This window comes from Anarrhichthys ocellatus, unplaced genomic scaffold (genome assembly GCF_004355925.1).
Source record: "Anarrhichthys ocellatus isolate YVR2014 unplaced genomic scaffold, GSC_Weel_1.0 scaffold2, whole genome shotgun sequence".
Lineage (NCBI taxonomy): Eukaryota > Metazoa > Chordata > Actinopteri > Perciformes > Anarhichadidae > Anarrhichthys > Anarrhichthys ocellatus.
In genome coordinates this window covers 12,790,646-12,809,491 of record NW_022280032.1, presented here as the reverse complement: position 1 = coordinate 12,809,491, position 18,846 = coordinate 12,790,646, and the positions used below count along the sequence as shown (strand labels likewise).

Here is an 18,846-nt window from a genome sequence, read left to right as displayed (position 1 = left end):
TGTCGTTGCTATGATGTACCCTTTTCCCTTCCCTTCATCACTCACAGTGATAGGGATGGGTTTCAGTTGAAACACTGTGTTTCCTCCCAACCTTTATCTGTTTTTTATATCAGTGAAGATGACAGAGAGAAACAGTGAAAAAAGAGGCTGCTGCAAGGACGGAATAATTCTTCTTCTTCTTGAGAATCGTAACTTATTTTTATGTACAAGGCCACACCCATACATTTTAAGCTCAAGTGTAGTGAACGTTGGCATGCATGTGTTGAGCAGTGCTATTCACATCCCTTTGCACCCGGCAAGTGCCCAGCACACCATGGGTTATAGTCCATGGGCTCGGACACAAAATTAACGTACCGCTATCAACTGGGCTGGCAAATTCTAGCTATTATTTTTTAATTCCTATACAGATTATGTTTTAATATGATAGACCTTGTCGACTGGCAGTTTATGAATTGTTATCACCTCTTAAAGTAATAGACTGCTGTCTAATTGGGAAGTTCCTTCCCTGGCAATCATCTTCTTTTTCATCATATCCTCTCCCTGGGGTGTGTCTGGACTACTGGACACTCATATCTACTTGTAATAAGATCCTAAGCAGTGTCTAAATAACTATTATTTAATACACAAGGTCAAATCATTTTAATGTATTTTCTAATACTTTTTCACAAATTACTTACTTATAAACTGTTTTATCCTTCCTCGTAAACACATTATAATTTATTCTGAATGTGTTTATAATGCAATAGACCTTTACATAAAGGGTTACCATATCTTCAAAAAATATTATAGAAAAATGTAAATACAGATATGAGGCCAAACTCACATTTTTCACTTCCCATTGTTATATGTACATACTTTAACATGATTTGTCTTTTCAAAAATAACAAGATGTGTATATGCAGATTCAAACACATTGCTTCTATTACAATGAACAACCTTTACGACTGTCTTAGTTGGCTTAGGTACAAGATTACATCACTGCTAATATGATATTGGCTGTTTGTGTGCTTCTTGGAAATTATGCAAAGAAAATAACAAAATGTCTAATACACAAGAAAAGCTGTTCCTGTGAATATGTTCCTTTACCTGTATTAACCACATACATATTATTTTAAAGGTAAGGTTTTGCCCTCTCAGATGGTCCAAATATCTAGTCATGGCCCATGGTTGTTGGTTAACACATTTTGCTCAAGAGCACCATGTCATCCAGGATCCAGTCTGCCACTACCATGGCCAGTTGAGTCCCACGATAAAATCATACAGTGTATGGTGTTAATAATTCTAATCAATTACCTGCTTAACAACGTGTTGCCTGTCATTGTCATGAAGATCATTTTTAAAATGTTTGATTTTTACAACAGGAATTGAGACCACTGACATCATGTGTGTAGAAGTGATTTAAAAAGTGCTCTGAAAATGTGGATTGCTGTAAGCAAGAGTGATTTATAGCCTATATCAGTTCATACAGGTTTTTGTGCAGAGCCACAGCTCCCTTGAAGCTCACTCAACTTACCTTTCACACCTTTCCATACAACATCTCATTCAAATTTAGCATTTTTCCTCCATTACTGTTCCATTCAAATTGGCTAAACAGACTATTTTTCTTAAAATGTGTGTTTTTGTTTCATAAAGTCCCAGACAAGATTTTGTGTTGTTGCAGGATTGTGATACTGCCTTTTGACACGGTAATCGGTTTCAGATTTTTTGACTGATGTTTCTATGCATGATGCCCTACATCAGAGCTCCAGTTTGATATGTCAAACTGCCACCGGACTGGACTGTGACCCAGATACAGCATTTTTACCGCACAGATGACGAATGCAGATCAATAGTAAAAGCTCAGGAACAGATGATAGATGGCTCCTTTACCTCTCAACCTGGTTTATACCTCTGATTGAAAGGGATCATATCGGTTGGTCTGTATGTGCTCATGAATAGTGGCTTACCTTCCGTCTGTTTGTCATCTGACTTTCCCCACATGTGCTAACATATTAGGAGGAACACTTTTATTTGTTTCTACCCTGCTACCCCTAATTTCTCCTTATATAACCCCATTTAATTTCTTTTATCATTTTTGCACGGATGCGGGTGCATAAAAGCACACTCAAAGATAGAATGCTTTGGGTTTAAGGGCAGCAGTGGAGTAAACAGCGTGAAATATTTATTACTGAATAGAGGGGGGATGCCAGGCCATAGTTCCACATCGTTGTTTGAGGCAAATATTAAAGCCACATCCATGTTACCCCCCTCCCCCACACGCACACACACACACACACACACACACACACCCACACACACACACACACACACACATTATTATTCTATCACAATTCCCGTTGCTTCAGCAGGAATACGGTCGACAGTGTTCCACAACAGAAACAGAACATGCACTCATTGTGCATTGACTTATTTAGCTAGTTGTGTAATTGCAGGCCATAATTTAATCTATTACATAATGTACACTTAAGTCAGGTATTTAATTATTTTAAAGCTCGGGAGATTGCAAAGTTTTACAACGACTTATGTCGTTTTCAATTTAAATTGTCACACTCCACAGCTCTGCTGTTGGATCGGTGGCTTCACTCTCTGACAGAGTGTACTGTATATGAAAGTAACAGAGAAGGGAGGCTTTGGGAGAAAGTGCTTTGATTAAATATACTGGTTTGGAGTTACTTCCTTCATCAGGGGTATTCAATTGAATTCCACGAGGTCCAGTTAGAGAGAATTTCCTCATGCAAAGGTCCAGAGCATCACAATAATGATTAACTTACCCTATAATTTAGTCCCATGTATATTGAAGTAGCCTTCCAGTTATATCAACATCTGTATGTAGTCAACAACTGACTGTCAAATCAAATAAAGAACATTTAATTGAATATCTCAAGAACATTTATTGTCAGTTTTCAAATTGAATTGGATGAATTATAAATAATACATACTCTAATAATAAATAAATAAATGTTCTTCTCTTACTTCAAGTAAAATAAGGTCTGCATTTAAGGATGTAAAATATTAATCCTTAACTTTTGAATTGTTCTTGCACTGCAGCTTTAAATTCAGTTAATTCAGGTGTGAAGTGATGTCAACCAAAAAAGCCACGATATTTTATTCATCTTATCTTCTAAAAAGAGAAATGAGTGTGCAGGGACTTTTTGGTTATTAAACCACTTGTTTCAGCTCTATTCTCTCTGTCAACATCATTGTTGTGCAGTGAATTCATGTGTTAGGATTCTGATCATATTGGGCTCATAGATTTATTTTCTGCTGCATCAAAATTGAATAATTTTCAATTATCCATCGCTTGTAGGTCCGGGTCCAGATACAACAGCTTTACGTCATTAGCCGTCAAGTCTGTAGGCTACGCGATCGGATCAGATTGATGCATACTGTGTGCATGTCTGGATGCAAGCTATTCGTTATTCCTAAATTCTTGACTAGATAGGGATGGTACCCTAAACTGATCGAAAGTAGAAGTTATTGCATCACTGAATGAAAACTTTGCTGCCACTCCCTGATTCCTTTTTTAGCAACATGCATCTGACTCAAGACCACAGGTCAGCCGATGTAAACAAACAGTTCAGTCTAAGAGTTGTCTGGACTATTGGAACATGGTTATATGTACTGTGATAGAGGAAAATAATGTACTCTGGAATTAGGATGATGGTGAAATGGCTTTTGAGTAAAAGTTGTCTTGTCCTGTCACAGCTCTGCCCCTTCTCTCCTGTCACTCTATCGCTCACTCACCTAATCAGCTCATTCAGTGCACCTGTTAGTCACACCCACCTCATCAGCTCATCACTCTCACCTGCTCACTCTGCTGCACCTACTATTTAGACCCCAGTCTCACACACACACTCACGGCCAGATCGTTCTTCGCAGCTATACCTGACTTTCCCACGTTTACACTCCGACTGGTGTCCCTTTGCCGGCCCTGCCAGTTTGGACTTCTCCGCCTGTCCTCTGCCCCGGTAAATGTCTCAGCCTGCGTTTGGGTCCACCACCACTCCCCGTGACATGTCCTGCCCTGTATTTTAGCACTACTATTGCAGTGCCAGTTGGGAGCATGTGCCTGTTTGGAACAGGTTTATTGCTTTGCACTCGGTATTGACACTCAACTTTGACACTGCACATTCTTAGGTCCCCGACAATACACCCACCGAGTGTAGATCGAATGAGCAGTTTTCAAGAACAGGCTGGCGGACAGAGATTCCTTGCTTTTTAGATGTTAAAATTAACAATACAATAGATTAAGCTTTCCTAAAACCCTACTTTGGCTTTTAGATAGCTTTTATGATCGTCATTGTTTAGCAGTTGAATGACAACAAACTGCTGCAGTTCTTGTGTATGGTTGCACTTTTGGCCACACCCTTATTAGTGATATTCATAGCAGGTGTCTGTCTTCAGCAACAGTTTGGAAACATCTGGTAGGTCATATCTTATTTATGGGTATATAGAAATGCAGTGTGGATTTACTATTTGATATTACTATTCTATAGCTTAAGCCACTAGCTGCAGTTAAACATTTAGCAAACAGGACAATATAGAGCACTAAGTGTGCTCAGGAGGAAGTGTGTAGGACTTCTAACAGGCTGTCCACTTAATGCCTTAATGCTCGGCTTAATGATTCAGAATCGACCACACAAAATTTTTGTCACCCTTTGCCCAATCGGAACACCTGGGAATAGGAACGTATTGAAATTGCACTAGGCATCGTGGCAGTATTGTAAGCTAAATGGCACAAATCCTGATTCCCCACCCAGTAAAACATATATTTGATAGTATTAAGCTGAGCCTGGCACAGTGACATCCTTGACCTCCCTATTATCCCAGTCTGCCTTTTAAGAGCTGTGGTGGTGTGTGGAGAGATAAGGCAGAGCAAGGTAAGAAACGGGTCTTAATTGGCTGGCAGGCTTTATGAAACTTCTCTCTGGGGAACCCCATTGATTATTTATAGGCAGCCTGCATCAAAGAGCCAACTGTCACTCCAGCAGCAACCCTGGAAACACGGAGATCAACAGATACTGTACATCCACAACTGTCTGTGGTCATAGAGAGAATTTATGAACAGAAAAAGAATTGTGTGAGAACAAGAGGAAGCAATAACAGCAAAGATAGGAGAAGAATCTTTGAGGATGCTGGAAATGGATTTTGGTACACACAATTTAGTGCCTTAGAAAATTAATTTTTGCATCTGCATCCCGACAAATGTATTTAAACCTTACACACAACTTGTTTAGAAACATCTGTTCATTGATGGATATAGACGGATCAAAATGTTCACGGCAACATTGTTTACCTCACTGTCACTTCAGTCTCAATTATTATTTTCTGCTTTGTTTCTTGCATATTGTTTGATTCAGCATATTTATAGAACTGTATGTGTCTGTGCTATTAAATAGTGTGGTACCACAAAACAATGTTGAAAATGTCACATCAGCTCAAGTGATGCATTGCCCAGTCTCAGAACTAATTTTTTTCTGACAGAGCGTAGAAATAGCTGTGCCCTCAAATGTACTCTTTGCATTTTAGTGGAAAAAAAGCCATATTCCATAACTGGGAAAATGTTTCCCTCTGTCAGTTTGTCACATTTCCAGTCCTGTCTGCAGGGGTGATGGATTGAAAAAGCCATAGTGAAGGAGCTTGCCAAGCAGGATTTCCACCCTGCCAACCAAATCAAAACATATATTGATATTATAACTCATAAAAGGTATAACATTATGATTACCCTGCTGTGAGCCTAGGACTATCACTGGAGCTTTCATGTACGTTAACTGTATGCGTGTGCGTGTGCGTGTGTGTGTGTGTGTGTGTGTGAGAAGAAGGGGGCACATCTGCTTGCTGTGTCAGCCCATGTGAACTGGATAGAGAAAGTGGGTTTGGGATGTGGTGCAGCTACTGTAGAGCATTGATTCCAAAAGCTTTTAGCGCATGGCTAATTTTCCATATGGGGCCTCTGCATGTGGCCCTGGGCTCTGAATGGGTCAGGCAGTGTTTTGTTTACACTGAGTGGCTAATCTGTGTGAGCTGTCTGTGTATTTGTGTGTGTCAGAGACAGGGAGATTGTGTGTGTGTCTGTTGACACCTCGATTCTCTACACTAACCGCATGTACAAACTCGCACAAACAATATTTTCATTTCTATATGCTTGCACTTTAAAGTGGGCTCGGAGTGCAATTAATAGAAACTATTTGTAGTTTTAATTTCAGTCAGAATGTTTGTAAACATATCCCAAATTGCGATCTCGATCGATACCGTTTGCTACCAATGTTCAGTAATATTGGCGGGCCGTGCATTTTAAACCTGGGCCATTTGTGCTGTCCTACTACAGTTGAACAGCTACGGTGCAGATACATGCGTCACGTCATGCTGCGTCATGGACAATGCATAGTCAAATCAACGTAATTAATACAATGACAACAACAAAGTCATAAGAACCAGTCACATATTTATATGACAACAAAGCATGACTCATCAATCCAGCAGACCTGCAGCGGATCCACGCATTCCACCACACAAGAGCACGAGCCATTCAAATATTATTCATAAAAACGACACGATAGACAAATGAACAGTAGTAACGTTACTGCAGATGTAAACAAACGCAGTTTGTCACTTACCAAATGCTGTTCACTTAAAGACAAAGTCCATCCTCCTTTCTTTGTTAACAAAGAGTTTAATCCCATGGTTGTATGGTACATCGTTTCAGTTCCAGTAAGAAGTCCTTCTCGATTCATGGACGCCAGTGACAGTCCAGCCTCCCCAGTTGTATTTCGGCAGTTTGCGGTGGCCGGTTCGCAGCAGGGCTGGGATCCCACCTCCGCCAGCGCGTCCGCCGGCCGGCGGTCCGGCGCTGACCGGCAGCCCGCGGACCGGCCGCGGGCGGACTGTGGTTGTGGAGCTCCGTTTCACTGCGAACGTGTTCGTTGATCTGTGGATCCAGTCGCGTTTATTCATCGTATTTATCTGTTTTAAAAGTGAAATGGATGTCTAGTCTCTTTTGAGGTCAGCTCTGCTCAAAGACAAATCAGCCAATTAAGACTGATAGCCTGAAATATCCCGCATACAGGTACTCCAGAACACAATAGCAGATGGCTAAAACCACATTCTCCCCCCTTTTTGTTTGACGCTTCTCAACCTTACCAATGAATTATCGTCATTCACATTCGCTATGAGAGAGATGGAGGTATCAAAGGAATGAAAGATGGAATGAATGGAAATGTTAAGGAACAGAGAGATAAAGTCTGTGTGTGTGTGTGTGAGTAAATGTGGCCCCGGGTGACTTCAGTTTGTGAGTGGCCATGACATTTGCTTTACCAGGTGTAGAGGAGCGTGAAGCAAACTGTGATGGGGTCTGTGAACAGTTATCACATTTACTCCTGGCCACAGGCTATGTGGCTGGTTTGTCAAAGCTGACTGTATGTAATGCTCTCCCACCCTCTCGCTGGCTCTCCCACCTTCCTTTTCTGTTATCACTCTGCCACCCTCCTTTTTCTTCCACGCTCCCTTTCTCCTATTTTTTTCTTGGCCCACTGACTGCCTTAGCCACATCCTATCTGACCCTCTCTGCTTCATGCTACCTCAGTCAACTTACCTTTATCTTTGTCCCTCCCTCCTTCCTCAGCCTCCTTTTTTCCCCAGTGTGGACGTCTGGGAGGGGAGCATTTAAGGCTTGCTTGATGGCTGGCTGTAGATTTTAGTTGTATTTGTGAATGCCCTCATGTACAGCTCAGTGGCAAAGGACTTCAAGGCTAGCGGATGTTTGAGATACATGCATACATTGCACTGGATCCATGCACGTACTGATCTGTATGGTCATGAATTATTCACTTTGTTTTCACTGGACTGGAGCGCAAGAGATGACGTATGAGGGGAAGGGATAAAACAGATCTGAGCCGAAGAGAGAAAAGGCAGTAGCTGTTAGCTGAGGCATGGGAGCTAGCCTTCTTATAATTCTAGTCCACTCTCGTAATGTTACCATGCAATGGGAGTTAGACAGAGGATCTGGACTGCAGTGTTAACCTATAGGCACTCATAGCTACTAAATGTTTTAAAGTTAGCCCTGTTGCCAGCCAAGTCTCTAAACAGGTGTAATATATCATCACACTATTCTATACACATTATCAGAGGAGCAGGGGCATTTTGTCATTCTACAATTAAAGAGAAAAATGACAAATGATATTTATTATCCATGCCCGGTATAAGCCAATGCATTTTTTTCAGGCCAGAATCAATGTCCAACTATTTAATTAAGCAGTACTTCTCATTTATTCCATTCATGCCGTATAGTTTAGTATTGTATATGCCGGTGTGAAATTATTTGATTATGATTTTTAATTATTATTAACCTGTGAATATTTAAGTTATGTTTTGATAATAGCTGGAACAATTAATCAATTAGCAAAATGTTCGCAGATATATTTTCTGTCCCACTGATCATTTAGTTACCCAAGTGTTTCAGTTCTAGTTATAGAATGACAAACTCAGACACACCACAGATTCATGCCTCAATCTGAAATATTATAGATCTGCCAGAATACTCTGTAGAACCCTGTGAACTGCACTGTTGAAAGTTAAAGGTGCATAATACGAGATTGGGAGCATTTGGATTGCCACTCAACGCCTCTCAACATGGCACTGACGGTCGAGACGGCGTTATCAACTGTAACATATGAGAGCATTGCAGAGCTGCGGCCGTGAGCTAGCCAGTGGGGCACGCTCACGTGCACTAACATGCACGGAAAGCACAAGCGGCTGGCCCGGCTATGTAAACAAAGAACGGAGAACCTCTAATAACAACACACAGAGGGAGAGCAACTTCTCTCTCTCATTACTCCATTATATCTTTACATAGCAAATAGTGTTTTGCTGTTATATTAATTCACTGAATGTTGGTTATTGCTCCTTAAAGGTCAAAAGAGGTTAAATCAAGATGAATGAAGAAAGTGTACTGCATATAAACCCCAATTCTTTATTCCCTAACTTTTCTCGTTTACAATTTGTCCAACCAGATAACATGTTCCCTGTATGTCGATCTCTTCAAGTTCTGTTGCCCACACAGTTTATCCTCCACACAGTTTATCCTCGTATGATGCAAGTGGGATGAAATCCCTCCCTGGCACCGCCCCTACTATCTAGGGGAATCAATGTTGCCATTGGCAAGCCATTTTAGGTCCCTTTGCCACATTCACAGGACTTAATCCTTCTAATTGTGCGATCTGGTGTTATTTGTTATGCAGTTCATGTATTCCGATATCAGTCAATAAATTCAAGTGCAGGATTCTGGCTGATGATATTGACAAATACACAACTAAAAATTATAAATATCTTAAGTTGTTTGAAACTAATAACAAAATGTGTTGTAATTGGTTGAGATAAGTTGTTAGTCCATTGTGCCAGTTTTATAGTAAGGGCACAGAATTGCTTTATAGTACTGTGAATATTGAGGCACCCTACGAGGTCTGGGTGAGAGTTATCAATTTTCCTTGCCCTAAAGACCTGGCAGGCTGTAGACGATACAGGCAGAGTGATCTGCTAAATCCTCTAATGTATTAGGGCTACCTGCCATGCTGCTTCTCCAATGCTAATGGGATTATGCACTGTAGAGCTGTAGACTGTCCAGCAGTGGCAGAGTACTCGCATGCAAGCATCTGTAGTGCAGCCTGGGATGAATACATACCGCTAACCTTCTGCTTGATGAAAATAACAATGAGAAGTAAATATGAAAGATGCACCTATTGCAATTTTCTTGGCGGATTCCAATTTTGGCCGTCATCTTTCTATGAACTATCATCGACAGCAAACACAAACACTATTGTAACTTTTCTTTAAAGGTCGTAAAGCTCTGCATAGCCTGCACTAAAATGATCAACTTCTCCATATTTATCTTGAATGATGTTTATGGAAGAAAAGAAAGATATCTGTCGTCTGTGATTGGTTCTTCCTGACATGCAGTTGAACTATGTTTGTCTAAGCCTCTAAGGGCTATTGTTGGAAAAATTCACTCAAGCCAATGTAAAAAATCATTAATCACAAGACATTTATTCTTGCAAGAAGGAACAGAGTTGAAACACAAACAAGTTGATGCACCAAGGCTGTTCGAAGATCTGTCTCCGAGTCTCTGATATTTATACTAAGTAAACAACATGCAGTGGGCTGGCACAGGGTAACACACACACATTTTGCGCTCACACAGCGTAGTCTACGTATCTGGACACCTTAACAATTCGTTCTAGTACAAAGGTCACTTTCTCGTAAGTCATGGTCGCAAATCAGCCAGGCGTAAGTATTGACGCCTCGACAGGTTTATTATGGCTTTCTTAGGTTAAACAGCTTGAAATGTTGAAATCTTTCGACCGTCAACTGCTTCTTAATAGACTAAACATTTGCTGAGACTGGTGTTACAGAAAGTTCACACGAAACCATTTGAAGGCCTCGAAAGCTTACATGAGGCTTTGTAAACGCATAACATTCCCAAATTATTAAATGCACAATAATTAGTCATTTAGATTTTTCCCCAACAGCTATCTAAGGGGTTTATCTAAATAGGTGACTTTGAATTGAATCGTGGAGCATTTAGGATTTTCAAATACAGTAATATTTGTGAACTCGGAGCATATAGACAGAATAGCTATTTCATTTGTATTTTTGGGTCTCGATATCAGCAGCTTCCACGTCTTCTCTGGACCAACTTTTGCCTTTCCATCCCGATGTCTGATGATTGGTAGAGCTTATGTTGTGTTGCTCTCTCCATTAACTTGAAACTCATACATTTACCTTTTAATTAAGTTTACAAAACAAAAATATGTATGTGACATGTGTAACCAGTGAGGACTTATTCTTCATTAATTACCCATGCAGAGGACACAGCAGAAGGATGTTGACGTCTGATTGTGTGTAAATATTCCTGCAGCCTGTATTTCTGTGAGAGTCTATAGAATGTTTGTGCACATGTGTCTCCATATACTGTATATCTGCATTTGTGTGTTCACTGGAGAGCCAACATAGTCTTGTGCTACAGCAGCTTCAGAGCGTTCATCACTTGTATTCCCCCTGACGTGCATGCTTTAAATTCCATCCAATAAGAAAATGCTTTCTCAAGGCTGTTGGGTCAACTTGCACAATGATGACACTGACAACACAATATGGCATAGCACTGACTTAAGATCACAATTAATAATTCACATACCTGCCACAAATATTTTACGCCACATTTTCTTTCATGACAAGCTCGCTTATTCAAATGGTTGATTTTGAAACTGGCAATACTCAAGCCCTTACATATTTGTCTTACACACAAAGGGTACCAATCTCCTCTGATAAGCATTCCCATTGTTGTCCTGAGTTCAATCTAATCTGACAGCATGAACTGAACCAGCATGTTAGTTGGTCAACACATCTTTCTTCATTAAACACGAAAGTCTCAGACTATGAAATCCCTTTGGATGCCTGTTTTACAAGGGACAGATAAAAATTAAGGTCAGTTAGACATTAGTAGCCCTTAATGACCAGTCTCAGTGCTTCACAGGGCCTGCATGATGAAACAGAAATTGAAAACAACGCCCCTTTTGAGAATGACCCTCAATGGGAAAAACTCCCACAAAAACCTCAACCTCTTTTATGACAGCTTGCTCCGTCTATGACTACGTGTCACTGTGTTTACATGGGAACCATTTAATCAGCGACACCCCTCGTAGATAAAGTGAAGCATGAAGGCCAAATCCTGCACGACATTGATCCGCACGAACAATCCCCCATTGTGTCCCGACGGCACGACAGCGTGCACTACAGCAAGGGCAACAATGTATGACGGCAACCGTGTCGCATTATGGCCACTGTAGTATACATATTGAGCATATTAAAAAAACTTTAGTTTAACACTATTCAAACACACGTGCAGTTAATACTAAATATCCATTTTCATGCAAATGTTGAGTAATCCTCTCCCTCTATTCTGCTTTTTCTGTTCTGTTTTTGTTTTATCTATTTTGTTCTATTTAAAGAATAAATGTGTCTCTTTTTTTACTAATTGCATTAGGATTATCATTTGTGCAAATCACAGATTAGAGTTAAATAATGTTGCACTGTTTTATGAATGTAATTCCTTCAATCTTGCTTTATCTATGCATCTCTCCTCGGTTTTATTTCCAAGTTGCGCTGGTATTTATCGTCTCTCTGTGTTTTTACCCTTCATCTCTTTGTAATCTCCTAATACCCCCTCCTTTATGCCCATTCCCTCCCTGCCACCCTCCTCCCCTGCCTCTCTCTCCCGCCCTCTTTTTCTCTCCCAGGCAAGTGATGCACGCTGCAAACCGTGTGTGCGTGTAGTGTGAGCGAGAGCCATCGGTGTGTGTGTGTGTGTGTGTGTGTGTGTGTGTGTGTTTGTGTGTGTGCTTGTGTGTGTGTGTCTGGAGAGAGAGAGAGACATAGACCGAGCCCCTAACACGGAGCATGCCTCTGCGTCCGGCAGCCGGCAAACATGAGCCACCCAGCCCTCCACGGCAGGACCAGCAGCAGCAGCATCACACATACACATACACACACTCACACACACACACACAGCCTCACACACACACAGCAAACGACAGCCAGGGGGCCAGCACTGACAGCGGCAGCTCCCGGGAAGAGGACAGTGGTGTTCCCATTCCTGTCGGTGTTCCGGCTTTCTGTCCCGGTGCAGAGCGGAGCCACAGTGCGAGAGCACCCATGGAAGAGCCGACGGGCAACACCGTGGTCATCCGCATTGGAATCCCAGACCTACAACAGACGGTAAGAGCTCATTCTGTAGCCACTGCTGGAGAGAGGATAAAAGAGAGGGGAGCTGCCTCTCCCCCTTCCTCTCTGAATGGGAGCTTTCTACTTCTCTCTTGTCTGCTTTTTGGATTTAGCTTCTTCTAAACATCTTCAGTTTTCTCTTTTTTTCCTCTTACTTTGTCCTACGCACTCTTTTTTTCCTCTTTTCTCTCTCTTTCTCTTTTTGGTATGCACACTCGGTGGCTGTATTTGCTTGCTGGCTTCCGGGGGTTCTACTCCCCGCCTATTCCACTGATGTCTTGCTATTAAATCTACCTCATCATTAACTGGGCTTCAGCTGACTTTGACAACTGGCCACTTAGGGTGAGAGCGGGGGAGGGAGGGGAGAGGGAGAGCAAAGGCATCAGGGATAAAGAAGGCTATAAGAGGCATTATAAATCCACAGGAAGACACAGAGTAGAGAATCAAGATACTTACACCTGCACTGTGAAACTTTCCCTCTCTCTGTTGCAGCTTCTTGCCCAGACAGAATAAGAGATCCAATCCTACATTCTTCTCGATACAATCTTTACGCAGGAACCCTTGAAGATGTAGCCTGTGTCTTGTGTAGTATTGCAGCCACAGGAAAAAACGCAGCACCATTAGACTGTGACATTGATCCTTTCCTCTGTTTATTTTCCCATTTCAACATACAGTATGCAGAGTATTCTCTTCACAAAATCCCTGTGACCATACTGAAGTGTGTTTCTTCCTGAATTTGTTTGCTGCAGAAGGTGGAATAGGGCAAATGTCCAGTTCCCAAATATGTTAATTGCATTCATTTTTCAAGCTCTGCTATTGTAAATCATATGGAGTCAGCAACAGCTATCCTGTCGTGTTTGAGTGATGGTTTGGGCACTACAACAACAGCCACTCTTGATGAATGGTTATGTGTATTTTAGCTCTTTTAAAATAAGTACTTCATTCTTTACTGTAAAGTAAGTAACATTACATTGTCCATACATCACAGGTTAGAATGATCTCCAACAGAAAGTGATTACCTCGAATTGCATATAAATGCAAAGAGGAAGAAATATTTTACTCATCATTGGCTGTAGAATGAAATGGTGTTATCAAGCCAACACATCTCTAAGCTATGCTCTCTTTCTCCCTGACAGTAGCATGTGACAGAAGATCACACTATTAGAAAGATACCATGTGGCATTTTACATGTAACAACACAGCATTAAGACTTTTATTACTAATATGCCCCTGTGTCAACACTTATACTTACCCCTCTTCATCCGCTCTCACATTTCCAAAGGAGACATCATGGACTAATGGCAGAGCAAACTGCAGATTAAACCTTTACAGACAGACACTGCATATTCCTTCTCAGGTACTCGGTTGGCTTTCTGTGGGTGGCTTAGTTTGAGTATGCTTTGGATTCTTTCTCCAGACATTGATAGCAAAGGCAAGAGGCTGCTTTTCTGTTTGTTATTGTCGATTACCTCATTGTTGTTGGCTTCTTGGCTGAAATGACCCATTGTATTTTATTGAGGCACTGCATGCAAGAAATCAAGATAGGAAATTATAGGAGAGCAGTTGAAAAGAAAGCAGAGAATTCCCCAAAGGTGCTGCAGAATCGCTGTCTGTGAACAAAAACAGTTTTCAGTTGAGCTCAAATACACGCATGGACGCACGCACACATGTACACACATTATGTACCGTATGCATGCATACACAAGCACACTTGAACATGCTTTTACATACTTGAAAACACTCGGAGCACAAACATGCACACAGGCCCTTAAATCCTATTAATCCTATTGCCAAGGTACTTCCCTTAATGTGCTTATGTGATGTAAAGAAGCTCAACAGATCATTCGTTTCACTTTCAAGGAGTCATATTTAAGTCCAGTATACTGACGAGCACATGCAGCGTGACATTGTGATAGACAGAAAGAAAAACAGAGAGAGAGCCTGAAAGTCTGACAGGCAAACATAGAGCCAGATGACAGATGGCCAGACTCTGACAGTTTGAATCTTTTATGGAGCAGTCAAAAGTGACTTGTGTGTACTCTGAGTGAGCAGGAGATTACACTGGAATAGTCAGCCTGAAGTTGGATTACACACCTCCTGCCGTGTTTCAAGCCTGGATCAGCAGAATGCAGCGCCATGCAACACTTTTCCTTTTCAGCAGGAGAGAAGAACAGCGCAGCTTCATGTGGTAGAGTGAGTTCTAAAGTCCAAAATGACTTAATCCTCACACTTCTAAACCAAGGCCATTATTGCATAAAAGAGTTTCTCACTCCTTGGTGCAACACAAGTACCAGTCTTGGTAGTATGGGACAGTAAAGCTGCATTAGCAGTTGATACCGACGTTTGTTCAGTCAGACTTTTGGGTAGATTATTTGCGAAAATGGTGCTTTTTTTTTTCGAAACATAGATATCATTTGTCAGTCATCATATCCAACTCCACAAAAACTCTTTCTATGGTTGGTTGAAAAAAAGAGACCGCTTCCCAATACTGCTAATGGGGTTTCATTCATCTCCAACTGTCATGGGACATAAAGAGGACTCAAATGCAGAAAGTCAGGTGAAGAGAAAAAGGGTTTAATGACAAACCAAAAACACACAGGGAATCTAAGGACAAGAAACGAGGGGGGAAATCCGGCTGGACAAGGCAGAACAGGCAGGCTGAAAAACCGGGAACAGGACGAGCAAAACGGGCGGGTAGGTAGAAAACAAACACAATGGTCTGGCAGTGAGTGAGTGAAAGACAAGGGTTTAAATAGTGACTAGAACAGGTGAGGGAGAGTGTGACTGGCAGGTGCACTGAATGAACTAATTAGGGACAGGTGAAGGAAGTGAGGAGCTACAGAAAACTACACACAAAACACCCAAGGCAAAGCCTGATTGTGACACCAACAAGAGAGGGGGAGACTGACATAAATAGTTTGCCTCTCTTGTTGTCTCTTCTTTTGCATTCCCTCTCTTTATTCTTTCACAGAAGGTAATTTACTGTCACAAGTACAACAGTGTGATGATGATTATTCTACAAAATAAAAAAAAGGGAAAATACCCACCTTTGCCTGCGTGTCGTCATCATGTCTGGGTACTTTACCATACACCTATACGTTTGAGGCGTCTGTGCAGCACGTTTACTGCTTGGAGAACAATTTGGTTGATGGTTGTGCAAGTCCGGAATCTCGGCTCCATCATTCTCAGCCTTCCTGTTCTGGCGTCTCACATGGATGACTTAGAGGCCCCACCTTACCAAGTGCATATTTTTGTGTCCACTTCACACGTACTTGGTTGTGCCCATGGCCATACCTACCATTGAGGTCACTGATGTCTGGACCTCAGTGACCTCATTTGATTACAACAACTTGAGGAAACTGTACAGGCATGGATTCAGATAACTAGATAGTTTAATGAGTTAACTGCTAATAGTTCAATGCCATTCATCCCCAGACAAACATTATCTGACCAATAGCTTCTATGTGGCTGTGCTATGTTAAACAGTGACCAGTGATGCCAGATGGTTAGTTTCATTTTCACCCCTATGTAGCCCACATGTGTTTATTTCCTTCACTGAGACGGAGAGAAATTAAACAACTGTCAATCAAAGCTCAGCTTTGGGAAGGCAAAAGATACGGGACAAAATAAGGTGGCTGAGAGAGAAGGAAAGAGAGAAGGTGATGGGGGTGAGAGACAAAGAGCAGGTACTACGGACTGTGTCCAGGATAGGGTTAGCATTATGTCTCTGTGATGTTCAACAAAAACTCACCTGATCAGACTCAACAATGTCATTACCACAGAAATATATATGTCCTATAGTTGATACAATGGAATCTATAGGCTCAATTAAACAACCAAACACCTAGCATAATTATTATGTAATAAAAGTATTATTGTATAAATAAATCATTGTAAGATACCCATTTTGTTTACGTTTTAGTACTGTCTGAGATACATTTCTATAATTCAAATCCAAAATGAAGCAAACTCGAAAAAAAAAAGGTGTTTATAATTGTTAGTGAATTATTTTCACTAAATATTGGTAGGATAGACAAGTGAGGAATCACAGAAAAAGGGACAGGCACTGAATACAAAGGTGGAGAGAGAACAATAGTGTGAATTCTCTTTTACTAATCATTATCAGCATTCATTTTCAGATGTTTTCTGATCATTTCAGCCTCTTCTTTATGTTCAGTATGAATCGTTCATTGCAACATTTAACCTTAATACACACATATTACTTCATGACAGACCGTGTATGCTAATATCCAGCAACATGGATTTAAAGCTATTGTTATCAAATGTTTGCTCTTGCATGCCCCTGAACCTCGCTAGTAAGCCCATGCTCAGTTTTTGGACCTCTGTATTTCTTAAACCATGTGTACTGCAATGGTTTTGCCATTCAGTATATTGTTGCTGCTTACATCATACACTCTTAAACTGTGTGCCTTACTCCCTCAATGGCATGTTTGCACAAACTATGGTTTGGTCTCTCTTTTGACTGTCCATGTTCCCGTGTGGGGATTTGCTTTCCAAGGTATCTCCTCTAACCTCATTTTAAGCACTCTCCATATCTGCTGCTGGTTTGAGATATTCTCCAAGCTATTTATTTTCAGGAGCAATTTTACTGATAGATGCTTCATGTTTCATTCAGAACACTGGCCTTGACGCTGACTAGATCCTTCTCTCGAGCTGGCATACAGTCTTCGGAGGCTGGAATTACGATAAAATGATCTGTGAAGATTTTTAATGTTATTGATGTCAAGATCAAGATCAAGAGTAAGAGTGTGACAGCCTGCAAGCAAGAGAAATTAAACTTAAATTAAAATGTAACTTCAATTGGTTTATTTAATTGCGAAGAAAACAAAACCTCACAAAAGCAGCAGAGTTGCAACAAGGACGACGAGCCAATTGGCATAGCTACGTTTAAATATCTGATGATGGGTAGCTCCACTGCACTGACAGTTGAATACCGGAATTGCAAGTGGAATCTCATCTTCTTCTAGCCGCCCTGTATCCAGTACCTGCTATGTAGCCTTCTGGTAGTTCGATCTTTTAGTCCCAATTATCATTTTCTTATCAATGACCATCTTTCCACACTGCCAGTCTCAATGAAATTCATCCATAGTTGTTGTGGTTCCATTTAGGGTGATAGTGTTGTTTTGCCTTAGCCAGTCAGAGTGGGAGCCCTCTTAAAATACAATTGCTCCAAACTGTAATTGTTGGTCTGAGGAATAATCTATTACAAGATAGGATAGTATAGGATGAACTTAATTTACCCACAAAGGAGACTGGAATGCCACCATAAACAAAGACATACACAATACAGCAACAAAGACAGAGACACAATGTACACAATATGTCATCTACACAATGGATAACACCAAAAATGGTCATTGAAGGGTACAGAGGATGGTCGTCGTGTAAAAAAACACTCCTAAGCTTCCTTCTGGTTCTCTGCTCTGTGCTGGCTTCCAGAGAATCTGGAGTCAGGCCAATAATGGATCCTTTCTTCTTGATCAACGTATTGATTCTGCTCCTATCACAGCTGTAATGCTGCCACCCCAAGAGACAACTGCATAGAAAATCGGATGCGCCAGATGGGAACTGTCTGCGTATGTGTGTCCACACTTGACACTTTACTGCGACCTGACTGAGCGGATATTGATTGAATAAATTTTGTGGTCAAAGGAGCGGCTGGAAAACGGAAGACAAACACATTTTATTTCCTGTAAAAAAATATTTTACTGCTTACTCTTCCTCCGTTCAGTATTAGTAGACTTGTTTTATTAAAGAATAGCCACTAGACAAGCTCCACTAATTCCGTGATCAACACAGAGTAACTAACACCTGTGTGCGGGGAAGATGATGCAAGACTTGTGTTTGATAAATTGTCCCGGATTGTGCTCACATGCTGTCCACTTCTCACTGAGATCTGAACTAAATATGAGCAAGGCCACCTCGGCATGTGGTTTGACTGATTGGATCCCAAAGCAAGAAAGATCTGATGTCAAAGCATACAGACTTGACAGTTAATATGTCCTGGTTGCATTGACAAGACTGTTACCATGGTCATTTATTGAATAGCTTTTT

At 41.1% G+C, this 18,846-nt stretch overlaps 1 protein-coding gene and 1 long non-coding RNA gene across 2 annotated transcripts in view; both read left to right on the top strand.

Moving 5' to 3' along the window:
• The window catches only part of LOC116391226 (uncharacterized), a 38,640-nt gene extending 26,280 nt beyond the window's left edge, over positions 1-12,360 (top strand). Inside the window, exon 3 of the long non-coding RNA XR_004213230.1 lies at positions 12,288-12,360. This is a non-coding gene — a long non-coding RNA (uncharacterized LOC116391226). The remainder of the gene's footprint in view (positions 1-12,287) is intronic.
• A 12-nt stretch (positions 12,361-12,372) lies between these two features.
• shank3a (SH3 and multiple ankyrin repeat domains 3a) overlaps positions 12,373-18,846 on the top strand; it is a 120,910-nt gene continuing 114,436 nt past the window's right edge. Inside the window, exon 1 of the mRNA XM_031857676.1 lies at positions 12,373-12,765. Coding sequence (XP_031713536.1) covers positions 12,448-12,765 — 318 coding nt within the window. The 5' untranslated portion in view covers positions 12,373-12,447. The remainder of the gene's footprint in view (positions 12,766-18,846) is intronic.